Here is a 25567-nt window from a genome sequence, read left to right on the forward strand (position 1 = left end):
TGTTTCATGATCTAATGAGATCATTGAAATGTTTGTGGCACTGCACCCAGGTCCACCTGAATACATCCCTGCTTGTGACCTCTGCAATCTGCAACCAGGCTGTCTTGGTCCCCTGGGGAGGTCTCTTCCGCCCATCGGAAGGGAAGAGGACCTCCCTGTGTGCTCTGACTCCCTCCATTTGCATATGGAGGGAGTCATTGGAGAACCTGGGTGCAGCCCTCTGCCTCTGTGCAGTCATTGTCAGTGTTTGCAGCACTCCAATGCTGCAGTGCAGCACTAAGTTAGATTAAACTTGAAGTCTAATGTGGCCATGGTCCCTTTAAGGATCCCGGCTGAAAACGCATCATGAATGACGTCACCAGACCCGTTCCATCTCATTGGGCTGGGTAATGCGCTGGGCGGGCTTAACAGGTAAGTTCATTTTCAGCAGCAGGATGGAGCCAGCAGCGGGGTCGCGACCTGCCACGGACATCAGCCGCACCGGACCCACACAGGTCGGAAAATTCTGGCCAATGACTTCAATCTTTCCAGTGTTTAATTGGATGAAATTTTGTTTTGTTCGGTGGCAATGGAGCAATACGGAAATCAGCAGAGACTGATCCGAGCTAGCTCAGTTTAGAGTGGAAAAATACCTGGCAGAAAACAGTGGACACAGCGGAAGGCCAGATAACTAGAATCGAGATGAACCAGCCTCAGCTAAACATTGGGAAAACCAAAGACAAAGGCCTAGAAATTCGGTGGGCTGCGCCACCAGTTAGCGCCTAAAAAGGGCACTCAGTGGCTTTAGCGCCACTGGCCGTGCCTCCCGTGATATTTAGCTGGGGCGCTAATGGCGCTAACCTGTTGCGCTGCGCCGCCTCCGATGACGTCATCGGTGTGCGCAGCGCCCCACTACTGCCCCAATCTCGATATTTGGCAGCGACCCCCTCTAGCGACGTTCGCAAATGGCGCCCGGTTCACGGGGCCTTCCTGTGGCGGCAGTGACGCAAATTAAGGTGGAGGTGCGGGGCAGCCGTTTTTTCCGGCGGCCGCCTGCCAGCACCTCCGTCCCAGGCCTCCTGTTCTCCCCCCGCGGCATTGCCGGCTGTTTTCCGAGAGCCCGGCACTTCTCCTCGGTGCCGGGCTCTTTTGCTGGCACTCGCGATCTCTGATCGCGCTGGTGCAGAACCCTCCCCCGTAAGAATGGGAGAAAGGCCTGCAGTACCGCAGCGCGCCGTGGCGCAGCGTGTGGCGCTGCGGCACGTTGCTCTGCAATATTCAGTTTCAGCGCCCTAAGAGGGATGGGGAGCGCCTCGAGCCTCGCCCCGTGTCCCTCTTGGGGCGCTCAAGCTGAATTTCCGGCGGTCGCTACTGCTCCAAGCGCTGCGCTAAATCCGACGCCCAGGCAAGCTTGGCGCCCCGTTTGCGGCTCCACCCAATTTCTCCCCCAAAGTCTTCTGCCCCCACCACAAACTCGGCACTCTTGCACCCGATTCCATGGCCACTATCTCAGGATGAAAAAGATTGAATAGTATGCTGTGGTTGCAAACAATCAAAAGCCACTATGTAAATACAAGTTGTTTTTGTAGTGTTCTATTCATTCTCCATTAACTGGCCAAGGGGGACGGTAGGGTAGTGGTAATGTCACTGGGCTAGTAATCCAGAGGCCTGGACTAATGATCCAGAGATGTGAGTTCATCATGGTAGCTGGGGAATTTAAATTCAGTTAATTAAATAAATCTGGAATAATTACTAGTATCGGTAATGATAAACATAGAAACATAGAAGAAAGGAGCAGGAGTAGGCCATTCGGCCCCTTGAGCCCACTCCGCCATTTAATGAGATCATGGCTGATCACCCAAATTCAGTACCCTGTCCCTGCTTTCTCCCCATATCCCTTGATCCCTTTAGCTTCAAGAAATATATCCAACTCCTTCTTGAATATATTTAATGAATTGGCCTCAACTGCCCTGTGTGGCTAGAATTCCACAGGTTCACCACTCTCTGGGTGAAGAAATTCCATCTCATCTCAGTCCTAAATGGCTTACCCCTTATCCTTAGATTGTGACCCCTGGTTCTGGACTCCCCGCCATCGGGAACATCCTTCCTGCATCTAGTCTGTCTAGTCCTGTTAGAATTTTATAAGTTTCAATGAGATCCCCTCTCATTCATCTAAACATTAGGGAATATAAGCCTAATCGACCCAATCTCTCTTCATACGTCATTCCTGCCATCCCAGGTATCAGTCTGGTGAATCTTCGCTGCACTCCCTCCATGGCAAGAACATCCTTCCTCAGATAAGGCGACCTAAACTGCATACAATACTCAAGGTGTGGTCTCACCAAGGCCCTGTACAACTGCAGCAAGACATCCTTGCTCCTGTATTCGAATCCTCTCGCTATGAAGGCCGACATACTATTTGCCTTCTTAACCGCCTGCTGCACCTGCATGCTTACCTTCAGCGACTGGTGCACATGGACACCCAGGTCTCGTTGCACTTCATCTTTTCCCAATCTATTGCCGTTCAGATAATAAACTGTCTTCCTGTTTTTGCCACCGAAGTGGATAACCTCGCATTTATCCACATTATACTGCATTTGCCATGCATCTGCCCAATCACCCAACCATGAAACTATCGGATTGTCGTAAAAACCCATCTGGTTCACTAATATCCTTTAGAGAATTAAATCTGCCGTCCTTACCTGGTCTGGCCTATATGTGACTCCAGACCCACAGCACTGTGGTTGACTCTTAATTGCCCTCTGAAATGGCCTAGCAAACCATTCAGTTATAACAAACCGCTACGAAACAAAATAATAAAAATGAAACCGGACAGACCACCTGGCATCGACCTCGGCACTGCACACGGCAACAGCACACCCAGCCTAGTCAACCCTACAAAGTCCTCCTCACCAATATCTGGGGACTTGTGCCAAAATTGGTAGAGCTATCCCGCAGACTAGTCAAGCAACAGCCTGACATAGTCGTACTCACAGAATCATACCTTTCCGCTAATGTCCCAAACTCCTCCATCAACATCCCTGGGTATGTCCTGTCCCACCGGCAGGGCAGACCCACCAGGGTAGGTGGTACAATGGTATACAGTCGGGAAGGAGTAGCCCTGGGTGTACTCAACGTTGACTCCGGATCCCATGAAGTCTCATGGCTTCAAGTCAAGCATGGGCAAGGAAACCTCCTGCTGATTACCACCTACCGCCCTCCCTCAGCTGATGAATCAGTACTCCTCCATGTTGAACACCACTTGGAAGAAGCACTGAGAGCAGCAATAGCGCAGAATGTACTCTGGATGGGGGACTTCAATGTCCATCACCAAGAGTGGCTCGGGAGCACCACTAGTGACCGAGCTGGCTGAGTCCCGAAGGACTTAGCTTCCAGTCTGGGCCTGCGGCAGGTGGTGAGAGAACCAACACGAGGGAAAAACCTACTTGACCTTGTCCTCACCAATCTACCTGTCGCAGACGCATCTGTCCATGACAGTATTGGTGATGCCACACTCGGTCAAATGCTGCCCAGATGTCAAGGGCAGTCACACTCACCTCATCTCTGGAATTCAGCTCTTTTGTCCATGTTTGAACCAAGGCTTTAATGAGGTCTGGAGCCAAGTGGCCTTGGCGGAACCCAAACTGAGCACCAATGAGCAGGTTATTGGTGAGTAAATGCCGCTTGATAGCACTGTCGATGACACCTTCCATCACTTTGCTGATGATTGAGAGTAGACTGATGGGGAGGTAATTGGCCGGATTAGAATCATCCTACTTTTTGTGGACAGGACATACCTGGGCAATTTTCCATATTGTCGGGTAGATACCAGTGTTGTAGCTATACTGGAACAGCTTGGCTAGAGGCGTGGCTAGTTCTGGAGCATAAGTCTTCAGCATAACAGCCAGGATGTTGTCAAGGCCCATAGCCTTTGTTGTATTCAGTGCGCTCAGCCATTTCTTGCTATCGCATGGAGTGAAATGAATTGGCTGAAGACTGGCCTCTGTGATGGTGGGGACCTCAGGAGCAGGCCGATATGGATCATCCACTCGACACTTTTGGCTGAAGATGGTTGGAAACGCTTCAGCCTTGTCTTTTGCAGTCGCGTGCTGGGCTCCGCCATCATTGAGGATGGAGATATTCATGGAGCCTCCTCCTCTCGTTAGTTGTTTAATTGTCCACCACCATTCACGACTGGATGTGACAGGACTGCAGAGTTTTGATCTGATCCATTGATTGTGGGATCACTTAGCTCTGTCTATAGCATGCTGCTTCCGCTGTTTAGCATACATGTAGTCCTGTGCTGCAGCTTCCCCAGGTTGGCACCTCATTTTTTTAGGTATGCCTGGTGCTGCTCCTGGCATGCCCTTTTGCACTCTTCATTGAACCAGGGTTGATCCCCTGGCTTGATGGTAATAGTAGAGTGAGGGATATGCCGGGCCATGAGGTTACAGATTGTGGTGGAATACAATTCTGCTGCTGCTGATGGCCCACAGCACCTCACGGATGCCCAATTTTGAGCTGCTGGATCTGTTCTGAATCTATCCCATTTAGCACGGTGGAAGTGCCACACTGCACGATGGAGGGTGTCCTCAGCGTGAAGACAAGATTTCGTCTCCACAAGGACTGCGGTGGTTACTACTACCAATGCTGTCATGGTCAGATGCATCTGCGACAGATAGATTGGTGAGGACCAGGTCAAGTAGGTTTTTCCCTCGTGTTGGTTCTCACACCACCTGTCGCAGTCCTAGTCTGGCAGCTATGTCCTTCAGGATTCGGTCAGCAGTGGTACCACCGAGCCACTCTTGATGATGGATATTGAAGTCCCCCACCCAGAGTACATTCTGTGCCCTTGCTACCCTCAGTGCTTCTTCCAAGTGGTGTTTAACATGGAGGAGTACTTTATGTGTTTGAAAGATAAATGTTGGCCATGACACCAGGAAAACTTCCCTGCTCTTCTTCAAATAGTGTTGTGGGATCTTATATATCCACCTGAGATGGCAGATGGGGGCCACGGTTTTAATCTCCCATCTGAAAGACGCACTTCAGACAGTACAGCACTCCCTCAGTGCTGCACTCAAGTGTCAGCCTGGATTATGTGCTTAAGTTTCTGGAGAGGGGCTTGAACCCATAACCTTCTGTCTGAGAGGGGAGAGTGCTACCACTGAGCCAAGGCTGACACCTAAATCAAAGGCTAAATCTGTTCTCTTTGAAACAGAAAATGCCAGCGTAAGAGTTATCAACAGAATAAACTAGTCAGGTAAAGTATTTCTTGGATAAGTCACATAGAATTATTGCAGAATGGCAGATTACTTTTGCAGTTCCAGGGATTATTGATAGCTGCGAACAGTGATGACAATCCCGGTAGTATAAATACAATGGGCCGTATTTTCCGATCCGATCTGGAAAAAATCTACGCACTTACCTGAGGGCTCCCAAGGTCCGGACACTTCCGCTCCTGGGCCTCTCCAACTCGAAATGTGCAGGGCCCACGTATCGCATAGGCGCATGCGGTTCGCAAGCGTCCCTGTGATCACGTGGGCCATGGGGAGCCAATCAAAGAAGGGAATCTCCCTTCATACACTTGACAGATAGACCTGTCAAATATATGAAAGGAGATCACCCCAAAAACACTTTAAAACATTAAATAACATTTTTAAAAATCACATTTTTAAAATTAGTTGAAATTACAATATATTAAATATTTTAAACAAAAATGTAATTTTTTGAAAAAAATAATTTTTTACAGGGCTAAAAATAAACTTACTTTTTTAAAAGTTTTTTAAAATGATAAATGAGTGAAAATGTTTTTATTTTTTTTTACTTTTTTCAAATCTTATGCTGGTAAAAACAGACCTTACGCCTGCTTTTACCAGGCGTAAGATTTCTAAGGGTTTTCTGCGGGCGGATGTGCTCCAGAAAGCGGAACTATCCACTCGCAGAGGCCCTTCTCCGGGGCAGGCGTCCGAACTGTCAAGACCATTCTTGACAGATCGGAAATGCCGGTTTTCAGCACATGCGCTTCACATGCCTGAAACCGGCATTTCCGATGTCCCTATGGGTGTGTACACAGCGCGTACGCACTCGTAGGGATTGGAATATCCGTCCCAATGTGCTTCATATATCAATTCTCTCTGCCTGTATGTTATGGACGATTTGGTTTATTTTTAGCTTCTATATAAGTAAGTAGGTCTTTTATGACCAAAAGATGTGTTTCAGCTACTTTTATTAATGGCTGAAGTCTGAGTTTGTTTCTGGATCAAACTATTATTGCTGCATTCGGAATAGTAAAGACTTCATAATGGAAGTGACTGATATTGTCAAAGATGTCAAGATTCTTCCCATGACACTAGATTGAGGGAGGAACGGTGAAAGGAGAGGATTCCAATTTTGTATGCATACAACTCATGCTATTTAGATCACTGTGAAGAGCATATCAATGTTCCCCTCCTCAGGTTATCATGCACCAGATGAGAGTGAGGATGTATCCATGTAAATCAGCAGACGTTTCCCTCGGTGCTCCCTGCTGTCTAGTTTTCCCTTGTTCAGGCGCATTCTGGCCAAATAAAAATAACACACAAGACCAACAAACTTTTTTTCATGCACAATGACAAATATTGGAAAAAGCACAAAGGAGACCCACTTTGGTCCCCACTTTGGTCCCCATCAGTAGCCATAACGTTAGAAATGAAAGCCTGCCTACCAAATTCAGAGGCCTAGAAATTCGGTATAGCCGCGTTTGGGGCGCTAGTCCTGGCGATGCGCAAAGTTTAGCGCCAGGCGCAATTTAGCGCCACCTAGCGTGATATTGGGTTGCAGCGCCCCTAAAGGTGATTGCGCCGCTAAATCAGGCGCTGCACGCTACTCTTAAGGCGCTAACCCGTGTTGTAGGGGTATATCTTCATTACCCATTGCCTTGATAGCCTTCTTGAATGTTTGGACAAACCTCTCGGCCAATCCATTAGTGGCTGGATGATATGGGGCAGATGTGTAATGCTTAACACCATTGTTCTTTAAGAACCTCCGGAACTCTTCAGACACAAACTGTGGTCCATTGTCAGAGCAAATCTGTTCAGGCAGCCCATTCCTGGTGAATATGGTTCGTAAAACTGTGATCGTTTTTTCCGTGGTGGTTGAGGACATTTTTATTACCTCTGGCCACTTTGAATGTGCATCTACCGCAATTAAAAACATCAAGTCCATGAAGGGACCAGCAAAATCAATGTGCACCCTTTGCCATGGAGATGAGGGCCACTCCCATAGATGCAGAGGAGCTTGTGGTGGGGCGTTTTGGACCTTCTGGCATCCTGCACAGCTCTTGGTCATCTCTTCGATTTCTCTATCGATTCCCGGCCACCACACAAACGCTCTGGCTAAGTTCTTCATTTTTACCCCACCCAGATGACCCTCATGAAGCTCATTGAGCACTCTATCCGTCAACTTAGGTAGAATTACTACTCTGGATCCACACATCAAGGTTCCTCTGCACACTGACAGCTGTTCTCTTCTCGGCGAGAATGCTGGCAGCAGTGGTTCGCCATGTGCTGGCCATCCCTTCACCGTTAAATCATAGACCCGTGATAGTGTCGGGTCATTCCGTGTTTCCTTTTCTATGTTTGCATTCATCACAGGGAGACATTCGACTATGGTCGAGTGGAATAACTCCATTGGATCCACTGCAAGGTCTTCTTCTTCCACCATCGGCAACGGTAGGCGTGACAATCCATCAGCATTTCCATGCTGTTTAGTTCCTTTGTACTCGATGTCATATTGGTGTGCCCCTAGGAAAAGTGACCACCTCTGCAGCCATTGTGCTGTCATTATCGGTACGCCCTTCTGAGGGTTGAAAATGGAGACAAGAGGTTGATGATCGGTTAGTAGAGTAAATTTTTGACCGTGCAGGTAGTGATTGAACTTCTTCACCCCCCACACTAGGCTGAGGGCCTCTCTGTCAATCTGGGCATAGTTACGCTCGGCAGAAGTTAACAAGCGTGACGCAAAAGCTATCGGCCTCTCTAAACCATCAAGGAATTTACGTGACAGTACCGTCCCAATGCCATAGGGAGACGCATCACACGCCAGTCTGATCGGCAGTGCTGGGTTGTAGTGAGCCAATACTTCCCTTGAAGTGATTAAGTCCTTACTCTTCTGAAAGGCCCGCTTACAATCATCGCTCCATTTCCATGCTACCCCCGTTCGTAGCAGGGCGTTCAGTGGGTGCAGAATTGTTGACAAATTCGGCAAAAACTTATGGTAGTAATTCACCAATCCGAGGAATGACCTCAGTTGCGACACATTTTCAGGCGCTGGGGCCTTAACAACCGCTTCAATTTTGTCAGGGGATTTATGTAACCCCTCTTCATCAATCATGTGGCCACAATATGATATCTGTTTCTTAAAAAATTCGCACTTGGGGCGGTTGGCTCGCAGCCCATGTTCCCGTAGTCTAGTGAGCACCTGTTCTAGGTTGTTAAGGTGTTCACTGTCATCTTCACCTGTCACAAGGATGTCGTCCAAGTAACATTGAGTCCCCGGAATCCCTTGCAGGACTTGTTCCATCGCTCTTTGCCATATCGCCGGAGCTGATGCTACTCCGAATACCAATCGATGATACTGGTAAAGACCTTTGTGAGTGTTTATCATGAGATACTTCCTAGAGGACTCTTCAACCTCCATCTGCAAATATGCTTGTGCTAGGTCAATTTTTGTAAAACGCTTCCCTCCAGACAGTGAGGCGAAGATGTCTTCTATCCTTGGAAGAGGATATTGTACTGTGTGAAGGACTGGGTTCACCGTCACCTTGAAATCCCCACAGATGCGAATCTTCCTTGGCTCCCCGGACTTATTGCTTAACGTTTTCTTCATGACAGGAACGATGGGTGTCGCCCACTCGCTCCAGTCGACCTTAGACAACACGCCTGCCTTCTCCAGATTCTCCAGCTCTGCCTCGACGGCTGGGCGAATTGCATATGGTACCGGTCTTGCTTTGAAAAACTTGGGAACTGCATTCTTTTCTATTTTTATCGAGGCGGTTACGCCGTTAAGCGTGCCCAGTTCTTGTTGAAATACTTCTTTGGCGTTAGCTAAGATTGTTGACAATCGTCCAGGAGTGACGTCTTCATCTTTTTTACCGTCCGCCGTCATTGCATGAATGGAGTGCCAATCTAAGTTTATCTTCCTGATCCATTCCCGTCCCAATAACGGTGGTCCACCATTTGGCAGTATGTAGAGATACAATTTCCGTATTTTCTTGCCGTTGTATTCGACAGGCACCCTTATTTTTCCTCTGGGGTATACCTTTTGCCCCGTATACGTCGTCAAGACGATGGATGTCTCTCTCAAGGGTATGTGTGAAAATAGCCGCTCGTAGTCTCGTCGATTCATGACGGTTAGCGCTGATCCTGTATCCAGTTCCATTTTAACTTGGGACCCTGCTATGGTGAGGGTGACCCAAATGGTTCGGTGATCCTCTTTTGCGATTACATTGTGAAGTTTGAGACAGCTTAGTCTCCTGTTCCCGGATTCACTATCGTTCATCTGGTCTTCGGAACTACTGTCCGTCATCTTTTGTACTTTCTTGTACGGTTCCTTAGTAGCCTTTTTGTTGTCGCTGGTCTTCTTCCCAGACCTGCAAACTCGTGCAATGTGTCCCATCTTCCCGCATTGCCTGCATATTTTGTCTTTGGACCAGCAGTCCTTCTGGTCATGGTTAGTTCTGCGGCAGCGATAACATTTTGCAAATCCCCGTGTCATTTCGTGGGTGCCATATTCCTGTGGTTTTTGTTGAATTTCTGCAGCTCCCCTGGCTGCTGCTTCATACGATACTGCCACGCTGAAAGCCTTATCTAGCGTCAGCTCTTTCTCTGAGAGTAACTTCTTCTGTGTTCCTTCACTCAGGAGTCCACAGACAAATTTGTCCCGTAGGGTATCTGCCAGTCCTGCTCCGAACTGGCAGTGCTTTGATAGCTTGCGTAGTTCCGTAAGGTACTCAGCATTGCTCTCATCTTTATGCTGAGTTCTCCTGTGGAATTTAAATCTTTCTGCTATCAACAGCGGTGCAGGGTTTAGGCGTTCCTGTAGGACAGCAACAATTTTGTTAAAACTCTTCACCTTCGGTTTGGGTGGAGTAATCAGGTCCCGCAATAGGCCATACGTTCTAGCGCCCATTAAGTTTAGCAATATCGATGCCTTTTTCTCTCCGCTATTTCGTTTGCCTCGAAATATACCTTGACTCTTTCCACATACGTGGTCCAGTCCTCTCTTGTATTATCAAAAGCAGTGATACAGCCAGTCCTCGGCATCTTGCAAATCTAAAATGGCGCCTCCCGCGCTTTGCCTTCTTCCCCGATTTAACAAAATGGCGCCTCCCGCGCTTTGCCTTCTTCCCCGCTGATTAAGATGGCGCCTCCCGCGCTTTGCCTTCTTCCCCGCTGTTGCTAGCGTTGCTTTCCGCGGTTCCCGTTGCAACCTGCAGCTCCTCGCGGTTTCTTGCGCGTTTAAAATGTCTTTTTTTTTAATTTTCCCGTCGTGGAACAACCCTGTGGGACTCTTGCCTCCCTCTTCGCGGGTCTATACACAGCCCGGCTTCGTAGCACCGGTCGCGCCCTGTGTGCTCCACCCTCTCTCTCTCTTCCCGACAACGCTGCTCGGCCCCGTTGCAAACCACCCGCTCGAGTTCGCGACCGCCGCAGCCCAGGAAGGATCAGTGCACTACCTGCCACCAGCCCGATTAGCTGAAGCACCGTCGACAGGAACCAGGCCCCGCTTCCGACAGCTTCTCCAGCAATCTTCAACTCCGCAACACAGGGCGGATGCCCACGGTCGACGCCCGTTTCTACTGCCTCTTACTTTCTTTTCTTTCTGGCCTCGACCTCTGCTCACTTCGCTGTAGGAATGGATCCCAGGAGGTGGTGCAGACTGTAGGTAGGTTCGTATCTGCTCGTCGCCAGTATTACGTCCGTGAATGATTGAGACACGGACAGCAGGAGTTGAACAAAACACGTCTTTACTGATGGAAGTCAATAGTGAAACTGAAAACAACAGAGGCTCACTAGCGCCTTTTATACAGGGGTGGTCACTGCCGGTACTGCAGTCTGAGACCAGTTATTCTCTTAAAAGTACATACACAACAGGGGGCTTCACGCGGGTGCAAGCCCCCGATCTGCACTCACCCTGCGCGCTGACATCTGAAGCCCGGGCCTGCTTGCATTTCCTGTGACAGGCCCGGTTCAGATGTCAGCGCGCAGTGCTTACCTGATCCAGCGGTGTAGTTAGTGTGATGTGCCGGCTGGGATCAGGTGAGCACTGTACAACCAATCAGGGGAGGAGAAGGTTCATTCGTGAGTTTGAGAGTAAGAACTGTCAAACTCATGAAAACTACGGGGGCCCAAAACACTATTTAAACTTTAAATAAAAATTTTAAAAACATCCCAATCATTAAATTAAGTATAAATAAGTTTAAAAAAATAATTTAAACAATAATTTTTTTTGAAAAAAATAAATTTTTAATAAAAAGGGTCTAAAACTAAACTTACCTTATTGTAGATTCTTTAAAATAATAAACCTGTGGGGAAAAAAATTCTAAATTACACTAAAACACCACTTACCTGTAAAAATAAATACTTACGTGTGCTTTTTACAAGCGTAAAGACCAGAGGCCTTTAGGCATGCGCAAATCCCCCAAAACAGAGGAAATCCAAGACGCACGCGCTGCCCCCTACAGCGCTCGCACTAGCCTCTTCACCTCTTGGGTTAGAGGAGAGGAAATGCCGGTTTATGCGCATGCGCTGTGCATGCTGAAAACCGGCATTTCCTCCGGCCAGACGCGTGAGTACCCCTTCCGTACTCACGCGTTTGGGGAGGAATTTCTGCCCCAATATGTGCTACCAGCAGCTGAGGCTCTCCACCGGCAGTGCAAAGTCAGAAACTACCCCTTAGAAATTTACCCATGACCAAGGAAAAACTAATCTGCCTAGAATTTCCGGGTTCATCCCTTTTACCTTTTTTGAACAGGGGTGTATAATTTGCCAGTCCTTTGGCACAATTTTTGTTTCCAAAGGTAGTGCCTTTGCTATCTCTACCTCAACCTTCTTCTGTACTTTTCCCCAACATTATTATGTATACCATCTTGGCCTGGTGGCTTTTCCATTTTTAGTCACACTTTTTAGCATTCTAATGCAATGTGCTTTTGATTATTTATCTCCATGTAACTCTTTCGTGCTCTCCTCAGGCACTGTTATTCCCACTTTTACCTTCCTCTGTAAAAACTGATGCAAAATACTTGTTGAGTATCTCTGCTATTCCCTCAATCTTAAATGCAAGATGACTTCTTTTACTCTAAAGGATCCAACCATATTTGAATATTCTTTTGCTTCTTAATTGCTAATAAAAGGCTTTGCTATTTTCCTTTATGAGGACCACCAGCCTTCTTTCGTACTCCCTCCTCTCCTTCCCTTCAGGTTGCTCCAGTTCTAAAATCTTCTCCACCTGCTCTGTAATGTCCCTTATCCTGGCACCTGGGAAGCAAAAGATAAATCAGGACTCCCAGTCTCGGCTGTAGAAAAGACTACCCATCCCTCTGATAATAGAATTCCCGATAACTACCACTTGTCTTTTCTCAATGTTAATTACTACTGTTGGAGAAACCAGCTTGGGGCTGTTGTGTCTGTGCCAGGAATTAAGGTTCTAAATGCAGAGTCTTAGTTTTACAGATTTTTATTAGAGGACTTGATACTCACGGATAACAGATACAATGATGTGAAGGCTGCAGGAGACGTTGTTAAAGTTGCTGAGTTTGGTCGCAGGGGGATTAGCCCCTGGGTCTTCCCCTAAAATCCTTACAATGGTCTTGCTTTTTAAGCTCCCATAAAAGGCATCACCTTATCCATGACCTTCGGTCTTGGTTTTAAATTGATTTACATCAGGTCAGCATTACAGAGAGTGGGTCTTATAACAAAAGCTGTCCTTGCAAGTGCAAATAAGCTTGCTGCACAGTGCTGAAGCATTGCTCATCCTCATCTACATTATAGGTATCCAGCACCAGACAACTTTAGACCTCCAGGAATTTCCTGCAGTGCCTCTACCCAAGTCCTCTTTGAACCAACCCCACCCACACCCAGGTTGATGCTCACCTCCTGGCCTCCTTCTGCCACATTATTCCACTCTATAGGAAGTATATATGAAGGGATATTCATTAATATTTGTTAGCGACATCTTGACAATCAGGAGGGTGCATGTATGACTTCCTGATTCCACTGAAGCTTCCTGAGCAAAAGGCTCTTCCAACATTGGAAGAACACGATGCCTGGCTGGGATTTTTCTCTTGTATAAAGGTTTCGTTGAATTCAGCAATCTTGAGTGACAGAACCTTACAGGTCTTAATTAAGTTTTAAACTTTTACTTACCAGTTTTCTTCCAGCCCCACCCTTCATTTTGGAAGTGGATGCTTTAAAAAAAAGTCTATCATTGTCTGAAAACATGCTTTAAAAATTAATTTTTAGTCAAACAAATGTTCAAATATTCTGACGAAGGACCATTGACCTGAAACGTTAACTCTGTTTCTCTCTCCACAGATGCTGCCTGACCTGCTGAGTATTTCCAGCATTTTCTGTTTTTATTTCAGATTTCCAGCATCTGCAGTATTTTGCTTTTGTATTCAAAATGGAAGGGTTGGAGTAACATTTTAACACAACTTTACAATGTCAATTGGAGGTACTTGCATCTGTAATCTCTCGATTTGCACTCAGCGCAGGACTTCTTGCAAAATCTTAGAGTCCTGTAGAATGGGAAAAGGCTCAAATAACAAACAGTTCCCCCCCCCCCCTACACTGCCTCCCCCCCCCTCCCCTCCCAGTGGACTGGAATTTAAAAGTCCAGTCCAAATAGGATGGAATCCTAATGGTGCTAATTGCCGGTCTATATTCCACACCATACCGGGCATAATTGCAGCAAATGTCCTCTACAGCCATAGGAATTTCAGACCCAGTATCTGTGAAGGCAGGTTCTTCTAACAAATGTTAGAAAGTTTAGGATAATTACATAAGCTTACTTATCTACAAGCATATACAGTCACGGACCAGTAAGATACCAATGCATTTGGTAGTGAGAACTCAATGTCACCTTCATCTATGACAGATATTTTAACCTCCAGTTGAGGGGCTTGTGGAATTTTATACATTATCCTGAGTGACAGTGTAGTATCAGAGCAGATATGAGCGTACAGCCCACACTCCTGACATAACATCACTCAAAACATGGTATTTCTGATATTCACACTAGATTGGCTAGGTGCAGTGAACACCAGAAAATCGGATGGGTTCCTTTACCTGAAAGATTTACCAATATTTGCAGTGCCCAGGTGATCTAGTGTGCCTGGGCACAGATTTCTTCTTACATCAAGTCTACAGCACAGAAACATGCCATTTGGCCCAACTGGTCTATGCCGATGTTTATGCTCCACACAAAACTCCTCCCACCCCTCTTTATCTAACCTTATCAGCATACCCTTCTATTCCTTTCTCTCTTGTGTACTTATCTAGCTTCCCTTTAAATGCAACTATGCTATTTGCCTCAACTTATTGTAGCACGCTCCACATTCTTATCACTCTTTGAATAGAAGTTTCTGCTGAATTTCCTGTTGGATTTATTAGTGACCATTTATGACCTCTAGGCCTAGAAATTCGGTGGGCTGCGCCACCAGTTAGCGCCTAAAGAGGGCACTCAGTGGCTTTAGCGCCACTGGCCACGCCTCCCGCGATATTTAGTGGGGTGCTAATGGCGGCGTTAGCCTGTTACGCTGCGCCGCCACCGATGACGGCACGTTGCGCTGCGATATTCAGTTTGAGCGCCCCTCGAGCAGTGCCCCGCGTCCCTCTTGGGGCGCTCAAACTGAATTTCCGGCGGGCGCAACGGCTCCGATCGCAGCGGTAATTCCGGCGCCCAGGCGAGCTTGGCGCCCCAATTTCTAGGCCCTAGTTTTGGACTCCCCAAAAGTGGAAACATTTTCTGTGCATCAACCTATCAAACCCTTTCATGATCTTAAAGACTTCTATCAGGTCACCCCTCAGCCTTCACCTTTCTAGAGAAAAGAGTCCTGGCTGTTCAGCCTTTCCTGATAAGTAGTTGTTCTCAGTTCTGCAAATTGTGAAATTGTGCTTCCCATTCCAGAGTCCAAATTGTTAATGTAAATTGTGAACAACCAATCCCTGTGGAACACCTCTTCCCACCTTTTGCCAGTCTGAGTAACAATTTTGCCAGTAGCATATCTGAGTATCTTATGTTAATAAGAGCTTGTTAGGCAATACTGAGAAGACACTGATTTCTTCCCTGTAGGATCCCTCTTTCTGCAAGTAGTGCCTTAGGGAAATAGCAGAAATTCTGCTCTCCTATATCTGTGCTGCATCATTGCTTTATTGTAGTTTTTATTCATCTGGTGCATGCATAAGTAAAATAATGACATCTCATCATTTATTTATCAGTGGAAAGTTACAAGGAGACAGCAGGCTTCTTTATTACAATATCTAGTGTGCACACCAACTGTGGAGATACTAGAGAAGGATGACATTTTTGCAGATTACTGCAATGGCCCGTATTTTCCGATCGCAGGCCTCCTGCGTGCGGAGGCCTGCGATCTGGAAAAATCTACGTTCTTACCCGAGGGCTCCCGCGATGCACACACTTCCGATCCTGGGCCTCTCCAAACTCCAAGTGTGCAGGGCCCACGCATCCCAGAAGCGCATGTAGTTCGCAGCGTCCCTGGGATCACGTGGGCCATGGGGAGCCAGTCAAAGAAGGGAATCTCCCTTCATACACTTGACAGGAAGACCTGTCAAATATATGAATGGAGATCACCCCAAAAACATAGTAAAACTTTAAATATATTTTTAAAAAACATCACATTTTTAAAATGACTTGAAATTACAATAAATTAAATATTTTAAACAAAAATTTTAAATTTTTGAAAAAATAATTGAAGTTTTTTACAGGGCTAAAAGTAAACTTACCTTTTTTAAAAGTATTTATAAATGATAAATCAGTGAAAAATTTTTTTTTTAACTTTTTTTCAACTCTTATCCTGGTAAAAGCAGGCCTTACGCCTGCTTTTACCAGGCTTAAGAATTGTAAGGGTTTTCTGTGGGCGGAGGGTCTCCAAAAAATGGAACTATCCGCCCGCAGAGGCCCTTCTCCAGGGCAGCCGGAGGATCTGTCAAGACCATTCTTGACAGATCGGAAATGCCGGTTTTCAGCGCATGTGCTGTGCATGCCTGAAACCGGCATTTCCGATGTCCCTACGGGTGGGTACACAGCGCGTTCACACCCGTAGGGATTGGAATATCCGGGCCAATATCTTTCCATACTTTTAAGTAACACAAGTAATTCCATAACCATTTTAATAGAAATATTTATTGCCTTTATTGCCCTTTCCAAGTGTAATAAGTGATGAAGTCAACACAGGCAGAATATAATAACTGGCTACAGTAATGAATACAGATGAATGTACTGGCCTAGTACTGTGCTGCACTGGAGAGAATTGATATTTATTTCAGAAAGTGGCACACACCTTATTCCTATTACATTTTTAATGTACCCTTGTGGCGACATGCCACCATTGGACATAATCCGCTCACGGCGGCACGGACAGTTTACGCAGGCGCACTGCCGGCAGCAGCCGCCCCCAGCCGTGGGCCCTTTCCTCCGGCAGCTTGTTTCCCGCAGGGAAAGGCTGCCGGGAGCACTTCCTGTCTGGGGAGTATTTAAGTGGTTGCGCGGGCTTTTTAAGCACTGGTTTTGCCATGATGTAAATTAAAGCAGTTGTGTTCCATCAACTCTGGTCTCGACTCCCACGTTTGCCGCGGTATCTCAACACTGGTGACCCCGATGCTCAGGATGAATCCTAAGCTAGCATTGCGGATACAAACGCAGTCACGGTTAAACTACCGGACTTTTGGGAGAACCTGGCCGAGGCCTGGTTTGTTCAAGCCGAGTCCAGATTCCGGCTGAGAAGCATTACAGTCGACGCCACGAAGTACGATTACCTCATCGCCTCTCTCACCTGCGCCACAGTCCCTAAGGTTTGGGCAGCGTGGCAGGATCCACCAGAGGAAGGCAAGTACGAACATCTGAAGGCCGCGCTCCTTAAAAAATTTCAGGCGTCCTCCTACCAGCGCAACTGCCAACTCCTCGACCTCCCAGGCCTTGGTGACGCTTCACCATCAGACCTGCTTTCCCACATGCTGTCCCTCTCGGACGACAAAAAACCCGGCGCCCTCTTTCGCACGCTTTTCATTCGGCAGCTCCCCGCCAGCATCCGCCCGCTCATTGTGGAGTCTGGCGCCATGGACCTGAACAAGATAGCCGAAAAGGCCGACCGGCTGCTCTCCGCGCAGACCGCCCGCGACGTCGCGCCCGACCTCACGGCAACGACCACGCGGTCCCCCCGGCTCACTAGGCCCGACCGCCCTTCCACTCCGGGTCACTGCTACTACCACACCCGTTTTGGCACTAGGGCCCAACGCTGCACGCCACCGTGCACTTTCAAACCCCTCCCCGCACCGGCCCCCATGATGGCTGCGGGGCAAAAGGGGCCCCTACTGTACGTCACCGACGACAGCACCAACCGCCGATTTCTGTGCGACACAGGAGCCCAGCACAGCATCACCCCCGCCTCCGCCCTCGAAATCCAACGCGGTGCACGGGGTGTTACGCTGGCTGCAGACAATGGCTCTGACATCCGCACATACGGCACCCGAATGGTTACGCTCGACCTCGCAGGCCGCCGCTACCGCTGGGAGTTCCTCACAGCCAAGGTCCTCTGCCCACTCATCGGCGCCGACTTCCTACGCGCCCACGGCCTCCTTGTCGACATTCCGAGGCACCGCCTCGTCGACATCAACACTATGGCCTCCATCCCTGGCGCAGTCACCCCGGCCCGTTCGGCAGGCCTGACGACCTACTGCCTCGCCAGAGCCACAGACGACTACTCGGCACTACTAGCCGAGTTTCCCGCCCTCACTAACCCGACATTTTCGGCCAAAGCCGCCAAACACGGTGTGGAGCACTATATCCCCACCACCGGCCCCCCGGTCGCTGCCCACGCCCGCAGACTTGACCCAGCCAAGCTGGAAATCGCGCGGGCCGAGTTCACCACCATGGAGCAACTCGGCATCATCCGCCGCTCCAGCAGCCCTTGGGCCTCGTCCCTCCACATCGCCCCCAAGCCCGGCGGAGGCTGGCGCCCCTGCGGGGACTACCGCCGCCTCAACGATGCCACCACCCCCGACCGATACCCGGTGCCGCACATCCAGGACTTCTCGGCCCGATTGGCCGGACGAACCGTCTTCTCCAAGGTCGACCTGGTGCGCGGTTACCACCAAGTCCCCGTACACCCCGCGGACATCCCCAAAACGGCCGTCATCACCCCATTCGGCCTGTTCGAGTTCCTGAGGATGCCCTTCGGCCTCAAGAATGCAGCCCAGGCTTTTCAGCGCCTTATGGACTCAGTCCTCCGGGACCTGAACTTTCTATTCGTCTATCTAGACGACATTCTCGTGGCCAGCTCCTCCAAACAGGAACACCTCGAACACCTTTGCATCCTGTTCGGGCGCTTAGCCCAACACGGGCTTATCCTCAGCCCGGCGAAGTGCCAATTCGGCCTAGCCGAGATCGATTTGCTCGGCCACCACATCACTCCTGTTGGGGCCGTCCCCCTGCCCAACAATGTGCAGGCCGTCCAGCAATTCCCCCGCCCTAAAACCATCAAGGGCCTCCAGGAGTTCCTCGGGATGGTGAACTTTTACAACAGGTTCATCCCCAGAGCTGCAGCCCTCATGAAGCCCCTATACGATTCCCTCCGAGGTAAATCTGGCAAGATGGCCGTAGCCTGGACCGCTGACACGTCAGCCGCCTTCGACGCCACCAAAAACGCACTCGCCGACGCCACCCTGCTCGCGCACCCGAGGGCTGATGCCCGGGTTGCGCTCACCACCGACGCCTCCGACCATGCGGTCGGAGCCGTGTTCGAGCAGTGGGTCAATGGCGCGTGGCAGCCACTTGCATTCTACAGCCGCCAACTGCGCCCCCTGGAGGTCAAATACTCTACTTTCGACCGCGAGCTCCTCGCGCTCCACCTGTCGGTCCGCCATTTCGGGTTCCTCCTGGAGGGCCGCCCCTTTACCGCGTACGTGGACCACAAGCCGCTCACATACGCGATGGCCAAGAACACCGACCCCTGGTCCGCTAGGCAGCAACGCCAGCTCGCGGCCGTGTCCGAGTTTACCACGGACATCCAGCACGTCTCCGGTAGAGACAACGTTGTCGCCGACTGCCTTTCCCGTCCTGCCATCTGCGCGAATCACCTAGCGGTCGACTACGCGCAACTAGCAGCGGCCCAGCTCACAGACCCAGACCTCCTCTCGGCGGCTACCAGCCTGCCAGGGCTACGCCTAGCCAAGGTCGCGCACGGGCCCGAAGCCACGGCAGTCACTTGCGACGTCTCACTCGGCCAACCCAGGCCGGTCGTCCCTGCAACCTGGCGCCGCCGCATCTTCGACGCGCTCCACAGGCTCTCCCATCCGGGTTCCCGCGCATCCGTTAAACTCCTCTCCCAGCGCTTCGTCTGGCGCGGCCTCAGCAAAGATGTTCGGACTTGGGCCAACGCCTGCCAACGGGCTAAGGTGCAGCTGCACACAAAAGCATCCCTGGGAGACTTCGAGGTACCCAGCCGCCGCTTCGACCACGTACACGTCGACATCGTCGGTCCTCTGCCACCATCGCAAGGCCAAACTTATCTTCTTACGATGGTCGACCGCTACACACGCTGGCCTGAGGCAGTGCCGCTGACCTCCACCACCACAGCCGACATCGCCAGGGCGTTCGTTAACACCTGGGTCGCGAGGTTCGGCGTACCGGCCGACATAACCTCCGACAGAGGCGCCCAGTTCAACTCTGGACGGCCACAGCACGCAACCTCGGGGTGACGCTCCACCGAACCACGGCGTACCACCCGCAGGCCAATGGGCTGTGTGAACGCTTCCACAGGTCACTCAAGGCCTCACTCCGCGCCAGCCTGCAGGACAGTACCTGGACTGACCGCCTACCGTGGGTGCTACTAGGCCTACGCACCGCGGTCAAGGAAGACCTCCAGTCCTCAGCAGCAGAGTTAGTCTACGGACAACCGCTGCGCGTACCAGGCGAGTTCCTTCCGGAGGCTACCACGCCTTGGTTGGCCGAACAGCAGCGGCTCAGCTCTTTCTCTTCCGCTCAACAGTTTGCCCCACTTCCGGTCAACCGACACGGCGAACTCGCACCTTACGTCCCGCCAAACTTACAGCAGGCACGCTTCGTCTTCGTGTGACACGACGCACACCGCGGACCCCTGCGACCCCCATACGACGGACCGTACGAGGTACTACAAACCGGGGACAAGGTCTTCAAGCTGCGACTCGGCGACAGGGTCGAAACGGTCTCCATCGACCGACTCAAACCAGCACACACAGAACCAGGGGAACAGGTCCCCGTGGCCCGACCTCCAACTAGAGGCCGTCCCGCCAGTAAGCTAGCACAGCCGGCGGCGAACCGCCCGGCCCCACCAACTAGACCGGCAGCCACTCAGAGCCGCTCCAGCAGAACCATTAGACCACCGTCACGACTCGCCCACTCCTCCTAAGCGGATTCTGGGGGGAGCTCTGTGGCGACATGCCACCATTGGACATAATCTGCTCACGGCGGCACGGACAGTTTACGCAGGCGCACTGCCGGCAGCAGCCGCCCCCAGCCGTGGGCCCTTTCCTCCGGCAGCTTGTTTCCCGCAGGGACAGGCTGCCGGGAGCACTTCCTGTCTGGGGAGTATTTAAGTGGTTGCGCGGGCTTTTTAAGCACTGGTTTTGCCATGATGTAAATTAAAGCAGTTGTGTTCCATCAACTCTGGTCTTGACTCCCACGTTTGCCGCGGTATCTCAACACCCTCAACAATGTACTGTTGACAAGTGACCTGATCACATCAATGATGTGGCTCATTGATGTGATCAAGTTCAGCACTAAATGATCCCTGTGTAGAACTGAAAGTCTCACAGTCAGTTTAATGGCAGGTAGAGACTACTGCAGTCAAGAAAGTGGAAGAAAATGGTTGGAAGGGAAAAAGGTTTGATTCAAATTAGGAATGTGAATGCAGGTCCGTGCAACCAATGAAAATGACAGAAACTGAATTAGGGTGACTTCTTTTCAATGTATAATTTCTAATTTCTGGCACAGACCTTGCTTTTCTAAACCATTCTCATTTCTAATCTTTTTGGCAGAGGCCTACGTGGTGATGATTTATTCTAGAAGCTCTGCATTGTTTCAGTGATTTAACAATTATCTGATAAATAAATAGAAATAAATCTCCATTTGATTTTATTAAAAATGTGCATCTAACTAATAACAATTTTGTTCCCCATAAACTGGGTCATTTTGGGTTAACTGAACTGGCAAATCTCAATTCTAACCAGTTTTAATGTATTACCCTGTACTAGCTAATGGCATTGTTCCCAGTGTGAGTCAGAGGATTCAATGTTATATAACAATAGGGATGTTTATGCCATGTAGGAGGAGAACAGCATCAGGGCCACTGATTCACAATGAGTGACTAAGTCAAATTCCACTTTTTCCTAAATGGTATTCTGGGGTTTTTGCTGGTGCTGTGGAGTTTTAATTTCACTGCTCTGTCCATTCTTCTGTGAAAATCATAAATGAATTGGCCATATATTCCTTTACCTATGTATTTCATTTTTATCTTTTAATAATTTTTGTTGTCTTTTAATACTCCTGTGAAGCACCTTGGGACATTTTACTACGTATAAAAGGTGCTATATAAATACAAGTTGTTGTTGTCCTTTTCTAGTTTTAAAACTGAGAATAAACAGCCAAATGGTATGCACTATGTGCTAGTTGGACTTGGCCATCTGGGGTAGAATTTGCATGGGGTTCTACTGCATTCCTGCTATAACTTCAGCAGAAGGGTGGCAGGAATCCCAGAGAAACTACATAAATAGCCAGTTATGCCATTTCTACAGGGTTTCTGTCGACATTCCGCCAAAGTTACAGCAGGAGGTAAGGAAAACCCCCGTGGAAATTCCAGACACTGGTACTTTGTACCAAGCTGGCATTTGGGGTTTAGATGTTTGGAGTTGGTCCTGGATTTTGTTAGCACTGGAGGATGGTTCTTGTCTTTGGTAGAACTGGGCAGAGGGTCCTGGAGATTTGAAACACTGTGAAGAGGAAGCTCAGGTCAGGTAGAATTGTGAAAGAGGCATCAATAGCTTGACAGAACCTGGGGGTGGAATGTGGGTTTTGGCTCACTGGTGGATCCCTGGCACCTGTCAGTAATGAGGGGAAGGGGAAGGTATGGGCCGGGGGAGCATCCCAGGTCTTATAGAACTGGGTGGGCGGGGGGGGGTTGACTTTTAGGTCTGGCAGCATAGGTGTCTTGACATTTTGCAAACATTAAATTTGGTGTTTTGTGCTTGCATCCTGGAAGTGTATCTTTGCCCTCAATTTTAAACCCCCTCGCCCGACAAGAATAGTGCGTGGGAGAGGTTAAAATTTGGCCGAGTCATGAGGTCACTCCATTCCCACCTGGCACCATTTCATCTTCGGCAGCTTTCAAGTTGCCCGAGAGTCCCGCTAAAGGTAGGCGGGGGCCTACTTTAAATGCAAACGTTGCAGCCCGATGGCATCATTGATAATTTAAGAGGATTTATTTGCTTTCAAACGCTAACATATTTATTTTAAAAAAAATTAGGATAATGAAAAGCACTTCTAGGGCAGATATTCTTGTTCCTGCGCCTGGGGCTATTAGATTGCCTGGGCACAACTTCCCCTTCCCGCACTATCCCATATCCCTTGATTCGCTTAATATCCAAAAATCTGTTGATCGCTGTCTTGACTATACTTAACGACTGAGCCGCCACAGCCCTCTGGGGTAGAGAATTCCAAAGATTCACCACCCTCTGAGTGAAGAAATTTCTCCTCATCTCAGTCCTAAACAGCCGACCCCTTATTCTGAGACTGTGACCCCTAGTTCTTGACTCCCCAGCCGGGGAAACATCCTCCCTGCATCTACCCTGTCAACAAGCCCTGTAAGAATTTTATATATTTCAATGAGATAAATATGACTTTCCCATTGTAAAATGTTTAAATGCAGAATCCCATTGTAAATTGTTTCCATTATAAATGTTAACATAAAAAGTGTTAAAGAAATTGATGTTTGTGGACAAGAAGTGCTTGCCATACATAATACTTTTGGTAATATATAGATTACACAGGAAAGTAAACTTCTGTGAATATTTGCAATTGATTTTACTTTTTTAAGTCATAAATCTTGTTCCTAGCATTTCTTAATATTGACAACTCTGACATTTAATTGTTACTAGTAAATTGCCCAACTGCATATGGTCATTTGGTGAATATATCTTTTTATGTATAGGATGGTCACAGAGAAACTTGCTTGGCAGAGCACCTAGTGGTCAGTGGCTGGAACCACATTGTGATGTTGACATAGCAAAATTGAATAGGAAATGTTGACAAGTAAACATGGACCTGGGTTTAGGGGAATGGTAAGCGCTGTGATGGCTTTGGTGAGTTCTGGGACCTTGGTCCAGAAGAGCTGGAGATTGGGGTAGGAGCAAAATGTTAGTGAGAGGATTACCTTTTAACCACAGTTCTGGCAGTACTCGTCTGCCAGGATCAAGTGAAATTTTAAGAGTTTGTAAGGTATGAGCCAGTTCTTCCTCATTCGGATGTAGGCATTTGTCTTACAGTTCCACCTCAGTGATTCCATCCAATGTTCCCATAAGATTGGGTGGCCCATAACCCAGTCCCATGATCTTCCAAGGTAAGTTCTGAAGTGGAAAGATGATCTGTTTGTAAAAAGAATCTTCAATGCAAGAATTATGAAGGGTTGGATGACGAGATTTGTAATTGACTGTTGTCATGGGGATTCCAATAAATGTTGATACTTAAATTGAATTTATCGTGGTAAAGCTGTACTGAATGAGTTTTTTTTACTCTTTAGACAGCCCTTCCCTCCTGGAGACCGTGTGACTTTTAATGGGAAGGAATGCGTTTGCCAAAAGTGCTCTCAGCCTCTGATCACCAGTCCTAAACATGTGCCAGCGCATTCTCCTCGAAGTAAGTATGTTTGGTTACCTGTAAACATTAACAACATTGTCCTGAAGGTCAGCTTATGGCCTGTTATTTATTTTCCATTGGTCATTTATCTTCATTTTGCAACATTTAAGACACATCCTTAAATGTAGACATCCTTGGTGAGGTACCCCATGGAATATTTTAAATATTTAAAAAACACAATTAGGAGCAACCTATGCTCTGGCAACTTTCACATATACAACAATACAAGTAGTAGGATCTTGTTAAACAGATAGATCAGCTATAGGATTGCAGTGGTATCTTGCGATTGCTGCAAAATACCATCATGGAACTACTTGTACCTCTTTGATGAATGCAGCTGTCCATGACTGCAGTCACCCACGTGGAGTCTGATTGGCTTTTGAATTAACAATATAAATATCACTGTGCTAACCTGCATGCTGCCGGTGATGTGAGAAATCACAGAATCCCTTTGGGGACAGTAACAGCCAATGTAAAATAAATGACAAGTAAGTGTCATTGGCTAGGGACGGATCATCCCAAAATTATAGAAATAGTAACCACTAGCAAACTGAGATTGAAATTGTCATAAAAATTAACCCCACTCTGTTTTACGTGACTGGTGTAATGATCAGTAACCTGTCATTCTGGAATGGTACACTAGGTGGTGCTGTATGTATATAAGAGTGGGCTACCCACGATATACTAGGCTACCCACAAGGCAGCAGTCAAGATGGAGGCCTCTACAGATACTGTACCTAGTCCACATGTGCTCAATAAAGTGTCCAGCAAAAGCTAGCTGTTCTTAATAAAAACGACTAGTTATTAATGAACATAACATGGTACCAGGGTTGGTAAGATCTGCTGAATATTGTGCAACGCGACATGGAGAATTTGAAGCCACCAGAGCGTTTGAAACTCTCAGGAAATGTTGACTACATTTGGCAGACTTTTAAACAACAATTCGAACTCTACATTGCTGCCATCGGATACGGTACGAAGCCAGACGCAAGGAAAATAGTGTTGCTGCTCACGGTTGCAGGCCCACAGGCAATAGAGGTATTTAATACATTTGTATTTAATCCAGAGGAGAACAGAGAAAAATTAGACGATGTGCAAAAGAAGTTTGATACACATTGTTCTCCCAAAAAGAATGAAATCTATGAGAGGTACATCTTCCGTTCTCGGACACAGCAGCAAAATGAGACTTTTGATAGCTTTTTGACTGATCTGAAACTGAAAGCACAGACATGTAATTTCTCTGAGCTGAAAGCATCCATGATTCGTGACCAGATTGTGTTTGGTATTAATGATAAAAAAAGTCAGGGAACGTCTGTTGAGAGAAACCGAACTAACATTGGAAATTGCTGTGAAAATATGCCAAGCTAGCGAGCTAGCTCAAAAGCATGCCAAGACTTTCAGTGAAATCAGTGATGATGCGATTGCA

The 25567-nt window shown here is 48.2% G+C and overlaps 1 protein-coding gene across 6 annotated transcripts in view; it reads left to right on the forward strand.

Annotated features, from left to right (window-relative positions):
- Positions 1–25567, forward strand: part of ablim2 (actin binding LIM protein family, member 2) — a 647794-nt gene that overhangs the window by 256883 nt on the left and 365344 nt on the right. For all 6 annotated transcript variants that reach the window (XM_085961823.1, XM_085961814.1, XM_085961859.1 and 3 more), the window contains exon 4: positions 24026–24141. In XM_085961823.1, the coding sequence (XP_085817949.1) occupies positions 24026–24141 (116 nt within the window). The remainder of the gene's footprint in view (positions 1–24025; positions 24142–25567) is intronic.

This window comes from Somniosus microcephalus, chromosome 2 (genome assembly GCF_052327205.1).
Source record: "Somniosus microcephalus isolate GS21.2 chromosome 2, FLI_Smic_1.0, whole genome shotgun sequence".
NCBI classification, from domain to species: Eukaryota; Metazoa; Chordata; class Chondrichthyes; order Squaliformes; family Somniosidae; genus Somniosus; species Somniosus microcephalus.